At 43.7% G+C, this 20,278-nt stretch overlaps 1 protein-coding gene across 3 annotated transcripts in view; it reads right to left on the bottom strand.

The window, feature by feature from the left end:
* The window catches only part of IQCK (IQ motif containing K), a 139,750-nt gene that overhangs the window by 18,473 nt on the left and 100,999 nt on the right, over positions 1-20,278 (bottom strand). For 2 of the 3 annotated variants that reach the window (XM_054454212.2, XM_063655232.1), the window contains 2 exons: positions 16,387-16,460; positions 11,874-11,985 (listed from right to left, as the gene is read on the bottom strand). In XM_054454212.2, coding sequence (XP_054310187.1) covers positions 11,874-11,985; positions 16,387-16,460 — 186 coding nt within the window. The remainder of the gene's footprint in view (positions 1-11,873; positions 11,986-16,386; positions 16,461-20,278) is intronic. The other variant, XM_054454213.2, reaches the window with a different exon arrangement.

The raw sequence follows: 20,278 nt of genomic DNA, 5'->3' as shown, positions 1-20,278 counted from the left end.
TCTCAGTTCTGCCACTTCAAAGCTGTGTGACCAAAGGTGAATGATTTAACCTCTGAGACACAGTTTCCTCCTCTGAAAGACGGGGCAATAATAGCTTCCTTTTTTTTTTTTTTTTTTTTGCTATCGAGTCTCACTCTGTGGCCCAGGCTGGAGTGCAGTGGTGTGATCTTGCCTCACTGCAACCTCCGCCTCCTAGGTTCGAGCAATTCTGCAGCCCCAGCCTCCCAAGTAGCTGGGATTACAGGCGCCCGCCATCACGCCTGGCTAATTATTGTATTTTTAGTAGAGACAGGGTTTCACCATGTTGGCCAGGTTGGTCTCGAACTCCTAACGTCAAGTGATCTGCCCACCTTGGCCTCCCAAAGAGCTGGGATTACAGGCATGAACCACTGTGCCCGGCTGGGCAATAATAATTTCTACTCATTCTGTTTGCTGTGAAGATTAGAAATAATATATGCAAAGTGCCTGGCATGTAGTTGGCACTCTAAATCAGAGCTGCTATGAGGATTGCGGATCTTTGCAGACACCCAACGTTTGGCAGCCACAGGTAGGCGATGCTCTCCTGTAGGCCGGGCCACAGCTTGACAAGGCAGACAGAATTTCCCATTGCCCTCCCGGTTGGCTCCAACTTGCATTCAGAAAGAGTCATTCTGGGTGTGACAGGTTCAAATGTAGTGACAGGAGGAGCCTCCTTCCAGAATATGTGCTTCCTACCTTCTCAAACATGTGATCAAACTTCACAAAAATCTGCTTTAAACCTCTCTACTCTTTTCCTCCAAACTTTCCCAAATTGCCAAATACCGAATTCATGCCTCCCTCTTCTCTGCCTCACTCTCTAAACTTCCGGATTTACTCTCTGCCTCCCGCAGTGATCCCACCTCGCTTTCCCCAACAAAAGCCCAGTAGTGAGCAGAACGTTCACCACCTATTGTTCTTGCCTTCAACGTTGAGACCAAACTCCCAAACCCGGCAACAGCCACCAAAACAGCAGCAACAGGTTTTCAAGGTTTAGATTCGCCCAGGCAGCAGGCCTCTTGCCTAGGAGGCAGGAGATTCTACAGCAAACACCTATGGGATATTCTGTTTTGCTGTTATAGAGGTTTCCTGATTCAACCATTCAATTTTTCAAAGCAGAAAGCAAGGTCCATGTAGCTGGTAAATTGTAGAGTCGAACAGGAACTCAGATCCCCTGAATTTTAGACCAAATGAAACTGCATTAGTGAGAAGAGCCTCGCAAAGGAAGATTTTGAATCCAAAGCTATTACTGGGATCTTGTAGCTAATCCATAGTATTAGGGCTTTGCTGATGTGGTTACAACACATTCTCTACTAAGAATAAACCCATGTAATCACTTTTTCTGGCCTCTAGCCTGACACAGCTTATAAATTTCCCCCAGGAGATTCTAATCTGCAGCCAGCATTGAGAACCACTGCTGTACAGAAATTACCTGGAATACAAACTTTATTTTTGCTGACAGCTTTAAAAATATTACTAAAACCAGCCACCAGTTATTGACCATTCACTTTGTGCCAGAGATCTGTTTAATTCCATACATGGCTGTTTTACTTAATCCTCACAGTAGCCCTTTGTGACAGATCCTAATTGTCCCCACACAACAGAGGAGAAAACAGCTTGGAGAGGATTAACAACTTGCCCAGGAACCATCCTGATGGTAAAAGGCAGGAGCTCGGTTCTGTCATACCCTCCAAAGCCAATATTTTTATTTTTATTTTTATTTTTTTGAGACAGGGTCTTACTCTGTTGCCCAGGCTGGAGTACAGCAGCGTGATCATGGCTTTCTGAAGCCTCGACCTCCCAAGACCAAGAGATCCTCCTGCCTCAGCCTCCCAAGTAGCTGGGACCACACGCACAGACCACCATACCCAGCTAGTTTTCATATTTTTTGTAGAGACAGTCTCCCTATGTTGCCCTGGCTGGTCTCGAACTCCTGGGCTCTCGAGTGATCCTCCCATCTTGGCCTCCCAAAGTGTTGGTATTACAGGCATGAGCAACTGCACCTGGCTGCCAATATTCTTAACAATATATATTAACCATATGTTGAATGCTTTGCTTAATTAATAATAATTATCATTTATTGATCACTTATTATGGGCCAGGCACTATTCCAGTTCATTTAATCCTCACAAAAACTCTATGGCTTGGTTACTAGTATTAGTATTGCCATTGTATTGCCAGACAAACTGAGTCACAGAGAGGTTAAGTAACCTGCTTGAGGTTGCACAGTGAGAAATGGGAAACTTAGCCCAATCTGGTCATGAGCCGTCTAGGGGTTTGTAGATTTATCTATATCCTTCAAAAGCATTCTGCATCGGCTGGGCACAGTGGCTCACGCCTGTAATCCCAGCACTTTGGGAGGCCAGGGCGGGCGGATCACAAGGTCAAGAGATCAAGAGCATCCTGGCCAACATGGTGAAACCCCGTCTCTACTAAAAATACAAAAATTAGCCAGGCATGGTGGCGTGCGCCTGTAGTCCCAGCTACTCGGGAGGCTGAGGCAGGAGAATCACTCGAACCCGGGAGGCGGAGGTTGCAGTGAGCCGAGATCACATCAGAGGTGAAGCTCATGAAGTTGGAAGTGGTCATTCACATAAACTTAAATATAGGATCTTGAACTTTTAGGACAAATCATCAAGAAAGGAAATCATCTTTTATTTTTTAATCTCAGAACAGTAGGGATCTTCAGGCATTTCAGTAGGAGGCTTGTGTCATGTCATAGCTGTGCAGACTTTTGCAAATTTTAAATGAAAAGATGTGTAAAAGTTGATGTCATCCAAACATCCCCAGACACTGGTGAGTCCTAAAAATAGAACTGATGAAGGCAGTGCCAAGGCATGAAGTCACTAGATGTCTCTTAATCAAATTATTTATTTTGCAGGTTAAAATGGAGAAGGAACTAAGTTTTGAGGAACTATGAAAGAAAAAAATGAAAATGACACCTTAGATTTACAGATATATTTCTTCTGAAGGAGCCCTGGTCCTATCAAAACAATGACCTCATTTAGAATTATTACTGAGGCATAAGAATTCTCATTTTACAAGTAGAGAAAATGTAGCACAAAGATGACATCACCCATCAAAAGTCCCACAGTGGGTTGGCAGCATTAAGTATAAATTAATATAACATTTTTGGATGACAGTATTGTGATCACTGTCTAAATTTAATATGTGCGTGTCCTTTGACCCAGCAATTCCACTTCTAGGAATTTATGCTATAGAGATACTTCTACAAGGCTGGGCATGGTGGCTCACGCCTGTAATTCCTGCACTTTAAGAGGCCGAGGTGGGTGGATCACCTGAGGTCAGGAGTTCGAGACCAGCCTGGCCAACATGGTGAAACCCCGTCTCTACTAAAAATACAAAAATTAACCGGGTGTGGTGCACTCGCTTATAATTCCAGCTACTCAAGAGGCTGAGGCAGGAGAATCGCTTAAACCCGGGAGGCGGATGTTGCAGTGACCCAAGACTGTGCCATTGCACTTCAGTCTGGGCGACAGAGTGAGACTCTGTCTCAAAAAAAAAAAAAAAAGAAAAGAAAAAGAAATACTTCTACAAGTAAGCTAGAATATAGCTACAACAATGCTTATGGAGCATTGTTCATAATACAAGCCAACTATCCATTCATAGGAATCGGTTTTACGAAAGTATGGTACAGTGCTATCATTTTTATGGAGCCACTAAAAATAATGGGATAGATCTGTGTGTGCTGGCATGAAGCAGATGGCAATGATATATTGCCAAGTGAAGAAAAAACAAGCAAGTTACAGTACAGCATATGTAATATGGTTACATGTTTATAAATATATATACATTTACTTTTTAAATTTTTTTGAGACAGAGTCTTGCTCTGTCACCCAGGCTAGAGTGCAGTAGTGTGATCTCGGCTCACTGCAACCTCCACCTCCTGGTTCACACAATTCTCATGCCTCAGCCTTCCGAGTAGCTGGGACTACAGGCATGTGCCACCACGCCCAGCTAATTTTTTTGTATTTTTAGTAGAGACGGGGTTTCACCATGTTGGCCAGGCTGGTCTCAAACTCCCAGCCTCAAGTGATCTGCCTGCCTTGGCCTCCCAAAGTGCTGGAGCTATAGGCGTGAGCCACCGCACCTGGCCTATATGTGTATGTTGATAGATGAATGGGAAAACTATGGGCTGATATACTCAACAGTGATTGTCTTTGGAAAATACATCACTAAAACTTGACCTTTTTTGTTAGATGATAGACTGTTGGTCACAAAGGTTCTCAACTAATGCTAGAACCCACTTCCTGAGCCACAGGCTAGAGTGTTCCCCATACCCAGGTTCCCTCTCTGGTGGCCAAACCCTTCTCTGCTCCTCAAATGTAGATGGACAGAGGATTTGGAAAGAGGGAGAAAAGAATATTCTTATCCTTATTCACTTAACCCTGGTTTCTTGCTTTAGTGAAAATATCTCCCCAAAACACTCATGTAGATCCTGCAGCCTTTGAATGGGGCTCTCAGCCTCCTCTACTGCCAATCTTCCCCTATACTAGTGGTCTGTGGTCACTCCAGTGTCAGGGTGCAGGCTGGGAGGCAGAGCCAGACACTGCCTGCTGTCCAGCCTGTGGGTCCTTAGTTACCATGCTGGGAAGCTTTGCACTGGACCACTGTGGTCTATTGGGCACTTGAGTTACAGAACAGCATGGCCTGGGATGGCCCTAGCCTCTTTGGCATCAGGTAGATCCGGGTTCAAATCCCTGGTCTCCGGCCTGACTGGCTGTGTGGACTTGTGCAAGCTGTGTATCCTCCCAGCCCCGGTTTCCTCATCTGTACGATGGAGATGATCTCACCTCTCTGAGATACCAGGTGTGAGGACTACATGGAAACATAAGATGCTTAGTGTAGTGTCTGGCACATAGTATAAGCTCCATCACTCGTAGCTACTCCTTAGTTGCAGACATCCTTCTCTGCTCTCAGCAATGCACAATTACACGGGCTTCCTAGCCCAATTACATGGGCTAGGAAGGAAAGAACTAAGTTTCAGCATATCTTATTTATTTATTTATTTATTTATTTTGAGATGAGGTCTTGCTCATTACCCAGGCTGGAGTGCAGTGGTGCAGTCACCGCTCAGTGCAGCCTCTGGTTCCTAGGCTCAAGCAATCCTCCCACCTCAGCTTCCTGAGTAGCTGGGACTACAGGAGCGTGCTAGCACGCCTGGCTAATTTTATTTTTTGTAGAGACGGGGTCTCATTGTGTTGCCCAGGCTGGTGTCGAACTCCTAGGCTCAAGCAATTCTCCCATCTTGGCCTCCCAGAGTGCCGGGATTACAGCCGTGACCATAGCCTCCAGCATATCCTAAGGTCACAAGCAGGTGGGGTGGCTAAGATGAGGTGTTCATCTTAAGAATAGCCTTTACACCACAGGGAAATCCTAATCGCTAGGATTTGTCATTGTGGTCTAAATTAAAATTAGGGAAAAGAACTTTCTCTAGTCTCCACCCTCTACTCCGGGCTTTCATGTTTTCCCTCTAGAAGGAAACATTGCTCTAAGAAACTTACTATATTTGGGAATAAAATGGTGTTCAGTATGTTACAGTGTCCTCTTTATGAAAGAAAAATCAAGTCTCAGCTCCAGGAATGTGTGCTTCCAAGAAACTCACTTAATCTTGAGGACACAATAAACCATTAATGATCCTATTTCCTTTATTGTTGTGGCTTCCTGGAAGCTCAGAGCCATATTTCTATTCATTACAGGAATATTTTTGAGGTCATGATTCACATTGCATAATGTATTAGGGAAGCGCTGAGTATTTCCTGAACAAATGGTTTGTCTTTTTTCTTATGGACACTGTGAATTTATGTAATAGATTCTATTTCCATCTTTACCTTGGCATGTTTTCCTAAGAAACTTCTATGCTGGTCAAAGGGTACAAACTTTCAGTTATAAGATGAAGACGTTCTGGGGATCTAATGTAAAGTATGGTAACTACAGTTAATAATACTGAATTGTTTATTTAAAAATTGGTAAGAGAGCAGATTTTAAGGGTTCTCACCACACACATACACACACACAAATCATAACTAAGGGTGATGGATGTGTTCATTAATTTGATCGTAGTAATCATTACACAGTATGTATAATACAGCTTGGCTCTGTGTCCCCACCCAAATTTCATCTCGAATTGTAATCTCCATGTGTGGAGGGAGGGATCTGGTGGGAGGTGATTGGATCATGGGGGAGGTTTCCCCCATACTGTTCTTATGAAAGTGAGTGAGTTCTCATGAGATCTGATGGTTTATGTTTGACAGTTCCCCCCTCACTCTCTCTCTCTCCTGCCACCATATAAGACGTGCCTTGCTTCCCTTTTGCCTTCTGCCATGATTTTAAGTTTCCTGAGACCTCCCAGCCATGCAGAACTATAAATCAATTAAACCTCTTTTCTTTATAAATTACCCAGTCTCAGGTATTCTTTATAGCAGTGTGAAAATGGACTAATACAGTGTACAAATATTAAATCATCATGTTGCACACTTTGAATATATATAATTTGTATTTGTCAGCCTAGGCCTTGAAGTTAAGTATTTTACTTACAGCACTGAGTGGCTTTATTTTTTTCCCTAATCTTAATTATTCCTTAATTACCACCTTTACCTAAAAATATCATATTGTGTGTATTTCCATAACTACTAAAAACCATTCTTGGAATGAAGTAGGAAATAAACAGTTAAGCAAACAAAAAGTAGACAATTCATTTCCTTTGACAGATCAATCTCTCCCTCCAAGTCTCTGCCTTTTCTTCAAAACATTAAGAAGTGATAGTTATTTAGAGATTATTTGTGCATATATAAAGAATATACACACAAACACATATATGATAAATTTATCTGATGATATATATGATGTATATATACGCGTGTGCATATATATATATATATATATATATACATATATGTAATTTAATCTGATGTTATGGGAACAATTTCTATGGTTTCTTTCTCCCTGCTCGTACTAGATTTCTAAATAAAATATGGATATTCAATTACAAAGCACATTTGAAAACAATTACTATGTGAGGCTAAAAATATGCTATTAATCGAGACATGGTATTTTTTACTACATCTCAAAAATGACTTGGGCATCTTATTTTAAACTACATTGGCTGAAATTCTTACCATACACGTTTTAAAATAATTCCTGCATCTGTCCTGATGGATAGAGACTTGAAGATAACTTCACACCGCTTCCGTCCTAGAAGAAAATACTGTTTGGGACAGGCAGTCTCTGACTCACTGTAACATGAGACGGGCTATATATGACCATGATTCCACCCCGACAGCTGATGTGACTCTCCCTCAGACCTCCTGTCTGCCCAAGGTTGCTCTAAGCTATGAACTTGGTAAAATCTATTTGTACTGTAAATGCCAGAGCGCAATGTGGATAAAATGGCAACAACTTAAAAAGATATGCCTGCCTCCTGGATTTGTACATAGATGAGCTTTTTTTTTTTTTTAATGAAGTTGAAAAACCATTTTCATTTGCAATCACTCCACTATTTTTTATTGCAAGTCTAAAGGAGAACTAGCATGTGCTTAACATCCATTTTCAAATTGCTTCACTGCAAGCCTTTGAGGTCTAATTGAGGTGTCACCTTGGCTGGGGAGATTTATTTTGCAACCCCCCACACTACCCAGATTCATAAGGTTTAAAATAGGAAGTAACTCTAGCACATGAGCTTAACGAAATGATTCAACTCGGCGACAGTTAAAGAGAACAAGAAGTTCTGCTTTGCCTGGTGTGCAGCAGGTTGTACTCTGCTTCTCATAATTCAGCCCCTAGCTGGAGGCTTCAGTCCATGAAAACATAAACAGCAAGAACTCTGAAGCCCAGAGAGGAAACTGAACAGGTCGTATGTCATGTTCCAGAAGATTCCTGAGAATCTGGGTCTGAGGGCAGAATCTAAGAGAATGTCTTAGCTCTCTGCATCTGTCCTCCAGGATGTGTTAGAACACTGGACAGAGAAAGGGAAGTCTTGGGCCCAGCCCCAGGCTGTCCTCTGCTGTGTGACCCTGGGCAAGTCACTCAATCTTGCTGGAACTTAATTTCTTCATATGTAAAATGAAGCCCAGAGCTTCATCCCCTAAATATGTACAGACCACCTGCTCTGTGCCAGGCTCATGATGAATAAGACAAACATGGTCCTACATGAAAGCCCATGGAGCTTGGAGTCTATTGGAAGAAATCAACACAAATAGTTTAATAATGCTATGATGACAAAAACTAACATTTATGGGAACTATGTGCCAGGACTTGTTCTAAATATCATCATCTCTTATAATCTTGTAATAACACCTGTGTTAGATAGACACTATTATTACTAGTCCCATTTTGCACAACGGAAAACTGAAGCTTCATGAAGTTCACTAGATCAGGGTCACATGGATAGAAATGGTAGTTAGGATTCCAAGGGCAGGTCTGGCCAGCTCCAAAGCCCGGTCCTTTACCTGTCCTTTCTGCTGTCCTGACTTCCTTCTTAACTGATCACAGACCTGGGGACAGACTTTAGAATTGGCTTGTTTGCCCAAAGGCCATTTCACGGTCTCAGCGTAAATGGGAACCCATCCATGGGTTCACACTGGGGTATTTACTGAAGAGGTGTTTCTTGTTTGGAGAGCATGGCTCGCTCCTTCCGGAGCCCTTGGAAGGTGGCACGGGAAGCCAGCAGCAGATGGTGGAAATGGAATTGCTTCCACCAGCCCCTCCAGCCCCTCTGCTGCGGGCTGGATAACGGCATGAACTCCAGTCTATTCTCCCTGCTCCGAAGTGAGCCCAATCAGTCAATCAACCAACCGCAAATCAAATCCAAAGAATACAGACCAAGAGAAAGAAATAGGCATGCTGCACTTTCCTCGACCTTTAAACTGATTACAGCCCTGATTGCCTTCCAGTTTTGAAGCCAAATGAAACTGCAGTTGTGCATGGAACAGAGGCCTGTGCTGAGCCAGCCAAACAGTAACAGCTCAAGCTGCTTCTTTACAAGGGCAGCTTAGATCACCAATTTGATGTGCTCCTACTCTGCACCAGGAACTTTCTGTTTATTGACTCGTTTAAACCTCACAGCTCCATTCATTCATTCGTTCAACTGATATTATCTGATGCTCACTTTGTGCCAGGCACTGTACTAGGAGTTAAGCCAGGCAGACACATCACATCAGGAGGTACCATGATGTCAATGTGTCCTATTATTTCATGTAGGTTACATGCTAGTGGGGAAGACAATTGTCCAGTAAATAAATTTAGGTTGGTGCAAAAGTAATTGCATTTAATGTCATTATTTTTAATGGCAAAAACCGCAATTATTTTTGCACCAACCTAATAGCAGCTGTATAGTCAAGCATCAGCGGGACTTGTTGCCCAGAGCTGAGAGCACAGGCCTAAAGGACTCCACATTTTAAAGAAAGCACAAAACAACTGGGCATCTCACATCTCCTTAGGTTCTCCATCCTGGCTGAGCAATAGGCACGGTGGCTGACGCCTGTAATCCCAGCACTTTTGGAGGCCGAGGAAGGAGGATCACTTGAGGTCAGGAGGTCAGGACCAGCCTGGCCAACATGGTGAAACTCCGTCTCTACAAAAAAAATGAAAATTAGCTGGGCATGGTGGCAAACGCCTGTAATCCCAGCTACTTGGGAGGCTGAGGCATGAGAATCACTTGAACCCCAGAGGTGGAGGTTGCAGTGAGCCGAGATTGCACCACTGCACTCCAGCCTGGGTAACAGAGCAAGACCCTGTCTCAGAAAAAAAAAAAAAAAAAAAAGGAATAGAAAGTACAGAGTCCCAAGGTGAAGAACGCATTGGCACATTGCAAGAACAGAAAAGAGATTACAGGGGCTGTAGCCCACTGAGGGAGGATGGGGACAGGGTAGGATGGGGAGGTTAGAGGACCCAAGGCATGATGGCCTGTGGCCTGCTGAGGGATGTATGACTATTTTTTGTAGTTTCTCATAATTATAAAGTACTATGTGCTTATCTAAAAGATTCCAACAGTGTGGTTCCACCCCTTTGGTCCAAATTCTCAAAGGTAACCACCAATAATTTTCTTCGAGACTGTTTAGCATCTCTGTGTTTCCATGCATATATATATATATATATATATATATTTTTTTTTTTTTTTTTTTTTTTTTTGAGACGGAGTCTGGCTGTGTTGCCTAGACTGGAGTGCAGTAGCATGATCTCGGCTCACTGCAACCTCCACCTTCTGGGTTCAGGTAGCTGGGATTACAGGTGCCCGCCACCACGCCTGGCTAATTTTTGTATTTTTAGTAGAGACAGGGTTTTACCATGTTGGCCAGGCTGGTCTTGAACTCCTGACCTCAGGTGATCCACCTGCCTCAGGCCCCCAAAGTCCTAGGATTACAGGCCATGCATTTTTTTATATATGAATAAAAACTTATAGTTCTGCAATTTAATTTTCCCCATTTGAAAACATATCAGGTCGAGCGCGGTGGCTCATGCCTGTAATCCCAGCACTTTGGGAGGCCGTGGTGGGCAGATCACCTGAGGTCAGGAGTTTGAGACTAGCCTGGCCAATATGTATGGTGACACCCTGTCTCTACTAAAAATACAAAAATTAGCCAGGCATGGTGGCAGGCGCCTGTAATCCCAGCTACTCGGGAGGCTGAGGCAGGAGAATTGCTTGACTCCAGGAGGCGGAGGTTGCAGTGAGCTGAGATCGAGCCACTGCACTCCAGCCTGAGCGACAGAGCGAGACTCCATCTCAAAAAAAAAAAAAAAAAGGAAAGAAAAGAAAAGAAAACATACCAGCCAAGCGCGCTGGCTCATGCCTGTAATCCCAGCACTTTGGGAGGCCGAGGCGGCAGATCACTTGAGGTCAGGAGTTCAAGACTAGCCTGGCCAACATGGTGAAACCCTGTGTCTACTAAAAATGCAAAAATTACCCAGGTGTGGTGGAGCAAGCCTGTAATCCCAGCTACTCAGGAGGCCGAGGCTGGAGAATCACTTGAACCCAGAAGGCGGAGGTTGCAGTGAACTGAGGTCATGCTGCTGCACTCCAGCCTGGGCGAACAGAGTGAGACTCTGTCTCAAAAAAAAAAAGAAGACATTGGCTCATGAAATTATGGTGACTGAGAAGTCCCACAATCTGCCATTTGCAAGCTAGAGACCCAGGAAGTCCAGAGAACCAGTAGTGTAGATTCTAGTCTGGGTTTGAAGCCCTGTGAGCCAGCAGCACCAAGGGCAGGAGAGGATCAAGGCCCCAGCTCACATGGCCAGGCAGAGTTCATGCAACCTTCCTCCACCATTTTGTTCTATTCAGGCCCTTAACAGATTGGATGAAGCCCATTAGGGAGGTCCATCTGCTTTATTTGGTCAATCAATTCAAATGCTAATCTCTCTGGAAACACCTTGACAGATCTAGAAATAACGTTTAATCTGGGCATCTCACAGCCCGGTCAAGTTGACACATAAAATTAGCCATCGTAAAAGGGGAGAAGACAAGCATAAAATACCATCTGAGTTCAGACACACAATCAACAACTTAGAAGAATAACTATAACTATCCATCATACTGATAGACACTGTGTTTCCAAAATAATGGGTTATTCTTGATGTCTTGTAGCTTCAAAAATAGAAACCTGCAGACACAGGGAGACACTGAATTTGTCCCTGTGGGAGAGAAATGGCCCTGTAAATTATATCACATCACCTCTGTCATTCCAGAGCAGAATCTTAATATGCAGCCACTTCCCCCATGCACAAGCTGAGTTCCATGCAGACAAGGACCTCACAAAAGCTCAGAGGGCCTCCTTCTTGAGCCTGGAATAAGAATCAGGCTTTTCTTGAATGAACTAAGGACTGTGAATCCAGCAACTTACCTTTTTGTTCTTGCTTGGCCCAGAAAATTTTGACTCGCTGGTGAATGTGCTTGGCCTCGCGAAGTTTCTTCTGCCACTGACGCAGTTCTTGAATCTCAGGATCACAGCGAACCTGGAAAATCCCAGTAAAACTTTAGTCCCTTTTCGACATACTTCTGTACACTAGCTTATTAACCCTGCATGGTAAATCCTTTACAAACCAATTGGATGTACTTTTGATTCTCAATGAATCATCATCCTAAATGAATTACTGACACTCCTAGAGCTTACACCATATTTGAGCATAAATGAGGTTGTGTGAAGATTTACTATAGTAACAGTAGGTTAAGAATGAATAGGTCTGTGCTGTCCAATAGAAAGATAATACAGCCACCACATTTGTAACTTTAAACTTCCTGGCATCTCATTTTAAAAAGTAAAAGCAAGCAGATAAGATTATTTTTAAGAATATATTTCACTTGGCCAGGCACGGTGGCTTATGCCTGTAATCCCAGCACTTTGGGAGGCCGAGGCTGGCACATCACCTGAGGTCAGGAGTTCGAGACCATCCTGGCCAACATGATGAAACCCCTTCTCTACTAAAAATACCAAAATTAGCTGAGCGCGGTGGCGGGTGCCTGTAATTTGCAGCTACTTAGGAGGCTGAGGCAAGAGAATCGCCTGAACCCAGGAGGCGGAGGTTGCAGTGAATCGAGATTGTGCCATTGCACTCCAGCCTGGGCGACAAGAGAGAAACTCCGTCTCAAACAAACAAACAAGAATATATCTCACTTAACCTAAAACATTCAAAATCTTATTACTTCAACATGTAATTAATATAAAAAATTATTATGCCGGGCATGGTGACTCATGCCTGTAAATCCCAGTACTATGAGAGGCCAAGGCAGGAGGATTGCTCAAGCCCAGGTGTTCAAGATCAGCCTGGGCAACATAGCAAGACATCATCTCTATAAAAAATAAACAAAATTAGCTGGGTGTGGTGGTGAACGCCTGTAGTCCCAGCTACTCAGGAGGCTGAGATGGGAGGATTGCTTGAGCCTGGGAGGTTGAGGCTGCAGTGAGCCAAGATTGTGCCACTGCACTCCAGCCTGAGATCCTGTCTCAAAAAAATAAAAATAAAAAATTATTTATGAGTTATCTTACTTTCTGTTTTACATGCTAAGTCTTCAACACTGTGTTTTTGCACTTACAACATACTTCATTTCAAGTGCTCAACAGACACATGTAGCTGGTGGCTACTACATAGAACAGCACAGTTCTAGGTTCACCACAGTTAATGCATTAACCACAGTTCTATTTAACACTGACTGCTTACTTCATACCAACTTCTGTGCTAGACGTTGAGATTAAAGAGATAAATAATAGTAATTGCAACAATTATTTTTATTTTTATTATAGCTCATATTTATTGAGCATTTATCTCCCAGGCATGGTTTGAAGTATCTTACAAATTTTATTTCATTTTTTATTTTCTTTATTTTGTAGAGAAAGAGTCTTGCCATGTTGCCCATGCTGGTCTCAAACTCCTAGGCTCAAGCCTTGGCCTCTAAAAGTTCTGGGATTATGGGTGAGAGCCACTGTGCCTGGCCAAATATTTTACAATTTTTTTTTTTTTTTTTTGAGATGGAGTTTCGTTCTTGCTGCCCAGGCTGGAGTGCAATGGTGCAATCTCAGCTCACTGCAACCTCTGCCTCCCAGGTTCAAGCAATTCTTCTGCCTCAGTCTCCCAAGTAGCTGGGTTTACAGGTGTGTGCCACCAGGCCTGGCTAATTTTGTATTTTTGGTAGAGACAGGGTTTCACACATGTTGGTCAGGCTGGTCTTGAACTCCTGACTTCAAGTGATCCACCTGCCTTGGCCTCCCAAAGTGCTGGGATTACAGGTGTGAGCCACTGCTCCCCACCTATTTTACAAATTTGAATCACCAAGCCAAGCCAATAAGGCAGAAATTATTATCCCCGTGTTACAGATGAAATAATTGAATTTTAGTGGCTTGCCAAGTCTTACTGGTAATGGTGGAGCTGGAATTAAAACTTGAATGGATTGATTCCAGCTGCCCTTGAGAAACTTAAAGTGTAGGAGGAGACACAGGAATAAGATCAATAAGGTATGGTAAGAGTAGGGAAATTGGTGAGTGCAAGGGAAAACAGAGGGGCCATCTAACCCAGCCTTGGAGAGGTCAGAAAACTCCTGGGCTGTTTTGAAGGACGAACTAGAGTTCACCATGGGAAGAAGGGATGGAGTTTAATTGTGTTCCTGGGAGAGATAATGGCCTCTGCAAGAGGTGCAGAAGAGTGAAACAGTCTTGGATGATACAGGAATTCTAAGGTGAGAAAGTAACAGGGCTCAGAAAGGCCACAGCCACTCACATCCTTCCTCTTCCTGATTCATCTTTCTACCTCATCACTTGCCAGAGGAGCTGCATCTCACAAAGCAGATTCCAAGACTGAAAGGGAGTGATTTTATATATGTGGATGTGTGTCAACTTTATCTTGAAAGATAAGTTAAAGTCACAAAAGAATGCTGTGAGACATCCCGAGAAATGAGATCCAACATTTTCCAAAGAAGTCCCTGACTCAGCTCTCTAGATTAACTATTAGATAGGGCTACTTTGGGGGTTCCCCTTATTTCAGGGGTACCAAGCCCCCACAGCCACAGGCTGGTACTGGTCCATGGCCTGTTAGGAACCAGGCAGTACAACAGAAGGTGAGTGGTGAGTGAGCAGTGAAGCTTCATCTGTATCTGCAGCCACTCCCTATTGCTCACATTACCACCGAAGCTCCACCTCCTGTCAGATCAGTGGCAGCATTAGATTTTCATAGGAGCATGAACCTTATTGTGAACTGCACATGTGAGGGATCTAGGCTGCATGCTCCTTATGAGAATCTAACTAATGCCTGATGATCTGTCACCATCTCCCATCACGCCCCAGATGGGACCACTTAGTTGCAGGAAAACAAGCTCAGGGTTGCCACTGATTCTACGTGATGATGAGTTGTATAATTATTTCATTACATATTACAATGTAATAATAATAGAAATAAAGTACACAATAAATGTAATGTGCTTGTATCATCCAAAAACCATCCCCCCCAGCCCAGTTCCCTATCCATGGAAAAACTGTTTTCCATGAAACTGGTCCCTAGTGCCAAAAAGGTTGGGGACTACTGTCTTAATCAGCTCCATTTATTTATTTATTTATTTATTTATTTATTTATTTATTTATTTTTCAGAGGGAGTCTCACTCTACCGCCTAGGCTGGAGTGCAGTGGTGCGATATCACCTCACTGCAACCTCCGCCTCCTGAGTTCAAGCAATTCTCCTGCCTCAGCCTCAAGAGTAGCTGGGATTACAGGTATGCACCACCATATCTGACTAATTTTTGTAGTTTTAGTAGAGACTGGGTTTTGCCATGTTGGCCAAGCTGGTCTCGAACTCCTAACCTCAGGTGGTCTGCCCACCTCGGCATCCCAAAGTGCTGGCATTACAGGCGTGAGCCACTGTGCCTGGCCAGCTCCATTCGTTTTAAATGAGTCAATAGCTGTGTATTCTGGAGGAACAGTTGCCTGAACTGGAATGAGCATGTAGAACTGGCGCAGTCACACGCCACATGCCCAGGTCAGTGCTTCCCTCTCTAGGCCGTGGTCCCCTCCTGTCTCTCCAGGAACCCCAGGTGCCCAGAAGGGTGGCCTCCTTGCTCCTCTTCTCTTCTTAAAGCCACAGTTCAGAGTCAGGAACTACTGTCTCTCCTGCTGGGAGGGATGCAGGGTAAACTGAGGCAGAAATAGAAACCTGCCAGGCTTGCAGGACCCAGCATTTAAGAGAAACTGGTGAAGGGAGCGCAGGGTGAGGATAGACCAGAGAGCCAGGCTTGTCTAAAGGGGTGGGCTGCTCCCCAACTCTGCTGACCATGGGGATGCCGCAAAGTCAGAGCTCCATCTCTTGCTTTTTCAGATCACCACTGGATCTTGGACTTCCTACCTTGGTCCCTGGGCTTCCTCCTACCATGGTCACTGCTATCCTTTGAGGGAGCCCAAGCCTGGGCTCCCAAGTTTCAACTTGCTCAAGTCACCCACACATCCACCATCTTAGGACACAAACACAGTCCCCAAAGGGCGAGACTGAGCCAGGTTTCACCATCAGCTACCTCCTAGCCCCAGAACTACCATTCCCTCTCGTCTATCCCCTATTGATAGAGGGGCCACCTCTTCCAACTCTCTTAATAATTTTACATCAAAGAGCCTTGTTGTCCTTTCCTTCCACTGAAATTTTATCAGATTCACAAGTAACCTTAGTGATTTTTTAAAAATTTGGTCAAATACACATAGCATAAACTGTACCATTTTAATCCTTTTAAAGTATACAGTTCAGTAGCATTAAGTACACTTACAATGTTATGCAACCATCACCATTCTCTCATTGTAACACATTTTCATCAGGCCAAAAGGAAATCCCACATTCTTTAAGCAGTGAATTCCCATTCTCCCCTCTCCCTACCCCAGCCAACCACAGACCTGCTGTAGTCTCCATAGCCTCTCTGTGTCTTTAGATCCACAGTCTCTCTGGATTTGCCTATTCTGGATATTTCCTACAAATGGAATCATACAATCATGTGTCCTTTGTGTCTGGATTCTTCCAGTCAGCATATCATATTTTAAGGTTTATCCACATTGCAGCATGTATCAATACTTATTCCTGAATAATATCTATCATATAGGTATACCACATTTATTTTTATCCATTCATCACTTAATGGGACATTTGTTTTGCTTTTTTTTTTTTTTTTTTTTGAGACAGAGTCTCACTCTGTCACCCAGGCTGGAAGGCAGTGGCACGATCTCAGCTCACTGCAACCTCTGCCTCCCTGGTTCAAGCAATTCTCCTGCCTCAGCCTCCCGAGTAGCTGGGATTACAGGCACCCGCCACCACGCCCAGCTAATTTTTGTATTTTTAGTAGAGACAGGGTTTTACCACGTTGGCCAGGCTGGTCTCGAACCCCTGACCGTGTGATCTTCCTGCCTCAGCCTCCCAAAGTGCTGGGATTACCGCGTGAGCCACCACACCCGGCCTTTTTTTTTTTTTTTTTTGAGACAGGGTCTCATTCTGTCGCCCAGATTGTAGTGCGGTGATACATGATCTTGGTTCACTGCAACCTCTACCTCCCAGGGTCAAGCAATTCTCTCACCTCAGCTGGGACTACAGGCGTGCCACCACACCCAGCTAATTTTTTAATTTTTTGTTTTTGTAGAGACAAAGTTTCACTATACTACCTAGGCTGGTCTCAAACTCCTGGGTTCAAGCAATCCTCCTATCTCAGCCTCCCAAAGTACTGGGATTACAGGTGTGAGTCACCGAGCCCAGCACTTAGTGGAACATTTAAGTTGTTCCTGCCTTTTGGCTATTAGGAACAGGGCTGCTATGAACATTTGCGTATGAGTTTTTGTTTGTTTATTTATTTATTGAGATGGAGTCTCGCTCTGTCACCCAGGCTGGAGTGCAGTGGTGTGATCTCGCCTCACTGCAACCTCCGCTTTCAAGCGATTCTCATGCCTCAGCCTCCTGAGTAGCTGGGATTACAGGCACATGCTACCATGCCCAGCTAATTTTTTGTATTTTTAGTAGACATGGGGTTTCACCATGTTGGCCAGGCTGGTCTTGAACTCCTGACCTCAGGTGATCCACCCGCCTCGGTCTCCCAGAGTGCTGGGATTACAGGTGAGTTTTTGTTTAAACACCTATTTTCAATTTGGAAGGGGAGTTGTAGACCTAGAAGTCGAATTGCTGGGTGACATGGGTAATTTTAATTCAACTTATTGAGAAAACAAACTGGTTTTCACAGTGGCTGAATCATCTTCTATTCTCACCAGCAATGAATGAAGGCTCTAATTGAACCACATTCTTGTCAACATATGTTATTTTCAATTTTTTAATTTTAAATTTAAATTTCATTTTTAATTTAATTTAATTTTTTATTAAATTAAATAGGGTCTCGCTTTTTTGCCCAGGCTGGTCTCAAACTCCTGGGCTCAAGTGATCCTCCCACCTCGTTCTTCTGAGTAGCTGGGACTACAGGTGTGTACCACTGTGCCTGGCTCTGTTTGTTTTTCACTATAGCCATCCTAGCAGATATGAAGTGGCATCTCATTGTGGTTTAAATGTGCACTTCTCTAATGTTTAATGACATCGAGCATCTTTTCATGTGCTTGTCGCCTGTCTGTATATCTTCTTGGAGAAATGTCTATTCAAGGCCTTTGGCCATTTTATTTGTTTGCTTTTTTCTCCCTCCACTTCCCTTTGCGCTTTTAAACAGTGGGTTGCTTGTCATTTTGTTGCTGAGTTGTAAGAGTTTATTATATGTTTTGGACACTATACCCTTCTCAAATGTATTATTTACAAGTATTTTCTCCCATTCTGTAAGTTGTCTTTTCACTCTCTTAATAGTGTCCTTTGATGCAAAAGTTTTTAAATTTTGATAAAATCAAATTTATCTTTTTTTTTTTTGAGACAGAGTTTCCCTCTGGTGCCCAGGCTGGAGTGCAATGGCACAATTTTGGCTCACTGCAACCTCTGCCTCCCGGGTTCAAGTGATTCTCATGCCTCAGCCTCCTGAGTAGCTGAGATTACAGGTGTGTGCCACCACTCTGGCTAAATTTTTTTTTTTTTTTTTTTTTTTTGAGATGGAGTCTTGCTCTGTCACCCAGGCTGGAGTGCAGTGGCACAATCTCAGCTCGCTGCAACCTCCGCCTCCCGGGTTCACGGCATTCTCCTGCCTCAGCCTCCCGAGTAGCTGGGACTACAGGCGCCTGCCACTGCACCCGGCTAATTTTTGTATTTTTAGTAGAGACGGGGTTTCACCATGTTAGCCAGGATGGTCTTGATCGGCTGACCTTGTGATCCACCCGCCTCAGCCTCCCAAAGTGCTGGGATTACAGGCGTGAGCCACCAAGCCCGGCAATTTTGTGTTTTTAGTAGAGATGGGGTTTTGCCATGTTGGCCAGGCTGGTCTCGAACTCCTGACCTCAAGCGATCCACCCGCCTTGATCTCCCAAAGTGCTAGGATTACTACAGACTTGAGCCATTGCACCTGGCCTGAATTTATCTATTTATTTCTTTTGTTATTTGTGCTTTTGGTGTCATAGCTAAGAAACTATTGCCAAATCTAAGATAATAAAGATTTATCCCTATGTTTTCTTCTAAGAGTTGGGTAGTGTAGCTCTTTGATCCATTTTGAGTTAATTTTTATATACGGTGTGGGGTAAGGGTCCAATTTCATTTTTGGCATGTGGATATCAAGTTGCCCCAGAGCCATTTGTTGAAGAGACTATTCTTTGTCCCACTGAATGGTCTTCGCACCCTTATCAAAAATCAATTGACCACAGAGGTATGCGTTTATTTCTAGACTCTTAATTCTTTTCCCACAATGCATGTTTTTTTTTTCAAGTTAAAATTTATGGACTTTCTGTATTTTTAGCAGAGACGGAGTTTCACCATATTAGCAAGGATGGTCTAGATCTCCTGACCTCGTGATCTGCCCCCCTCGGCCTCCCAAAGTGCTGGGATTACAGGCGTGAGCCACCGCACCCGGCCAAAATGTATGGACTTTCTAAATAAGGTATAGGAGTGGTAAATAAAACTAAGTCTATAGTTATTAAATTTTGACAGTCAATACTGCTTCCAGTTTATCCTGTGAATTACTTTCAAACATGTTAATCACCGCTGGATTGAAAGAGCATTTGGGAAATGTGGAAATATTGTCTATAGAATACATTGTAAGTCTACTGGTGATCCAAAGAGATTTGCCCTTGTGAATTTTTTTTTTTTTTTTTTTTTTTTATATGGAGTCTCACTCTGTCACTCAGGCTGGAGTACAGGGGCACAATCTCAGCTCACTGCAACCTCCACCTCCCGGATTCAAGCAATTCTCCTGCTTCAGCCTTCTGAGTAGCTAGGACTACAGGCATCCGCCACCATGACCGGCTAATTTTTGTATTTTTAGTAGAGACAGGGTTTCACTATGTTGGCCAGGCTGGTCTCAAACTCCTGACCTCAAGTGATCTGCCAGCCTCAGCCTCTCAAAGTGCTGGAATTACAGGCGTGAGACAACGCACCCAGCCCCGTGTGGAATTTGAAACAAAAGAATAAGCAGCAAAAGCTACCGTGATAGGTCCAAATCCACCAGTGGTGGGGAGCCCAGCCTTAACACACTCACCATCGTGGACATCCTTTAACATTTCATCTCTCTGATCCTGTTCTTCTATAGCAAAGGCCTCCAACAGGTTTTGATAATTAGGAAACCTGGGGAGAAATATTGGGATTACCGTGATCTCACTCCCTTTCCTCCCAGAAAATTCTAGATTTTTTATGCCAATTGATCCAATGCCACCCCAGAGCTTTACTCACTGAGAG

The sequence above is a fragment of the Pongo pygmaeus genome, chromosome 18 (genome assembly GCF_028885625.2).
Source record: "Pongo pygmaeus isolate AG05252 chromosome 18, NHGRI_mPonPyg2-v2.0_pri, whole genome shotgun sequence".
In the NCBI taxonomy this organism is placed as follows: Eukaryota; Metazoa; Chordata; class Mammalia; order Primates; family Hominidae; genus Pongo; species Pongo pygmaeus.
This window is presented reverse-complemented; position numbering and strand designations above follow the sequence as displayed.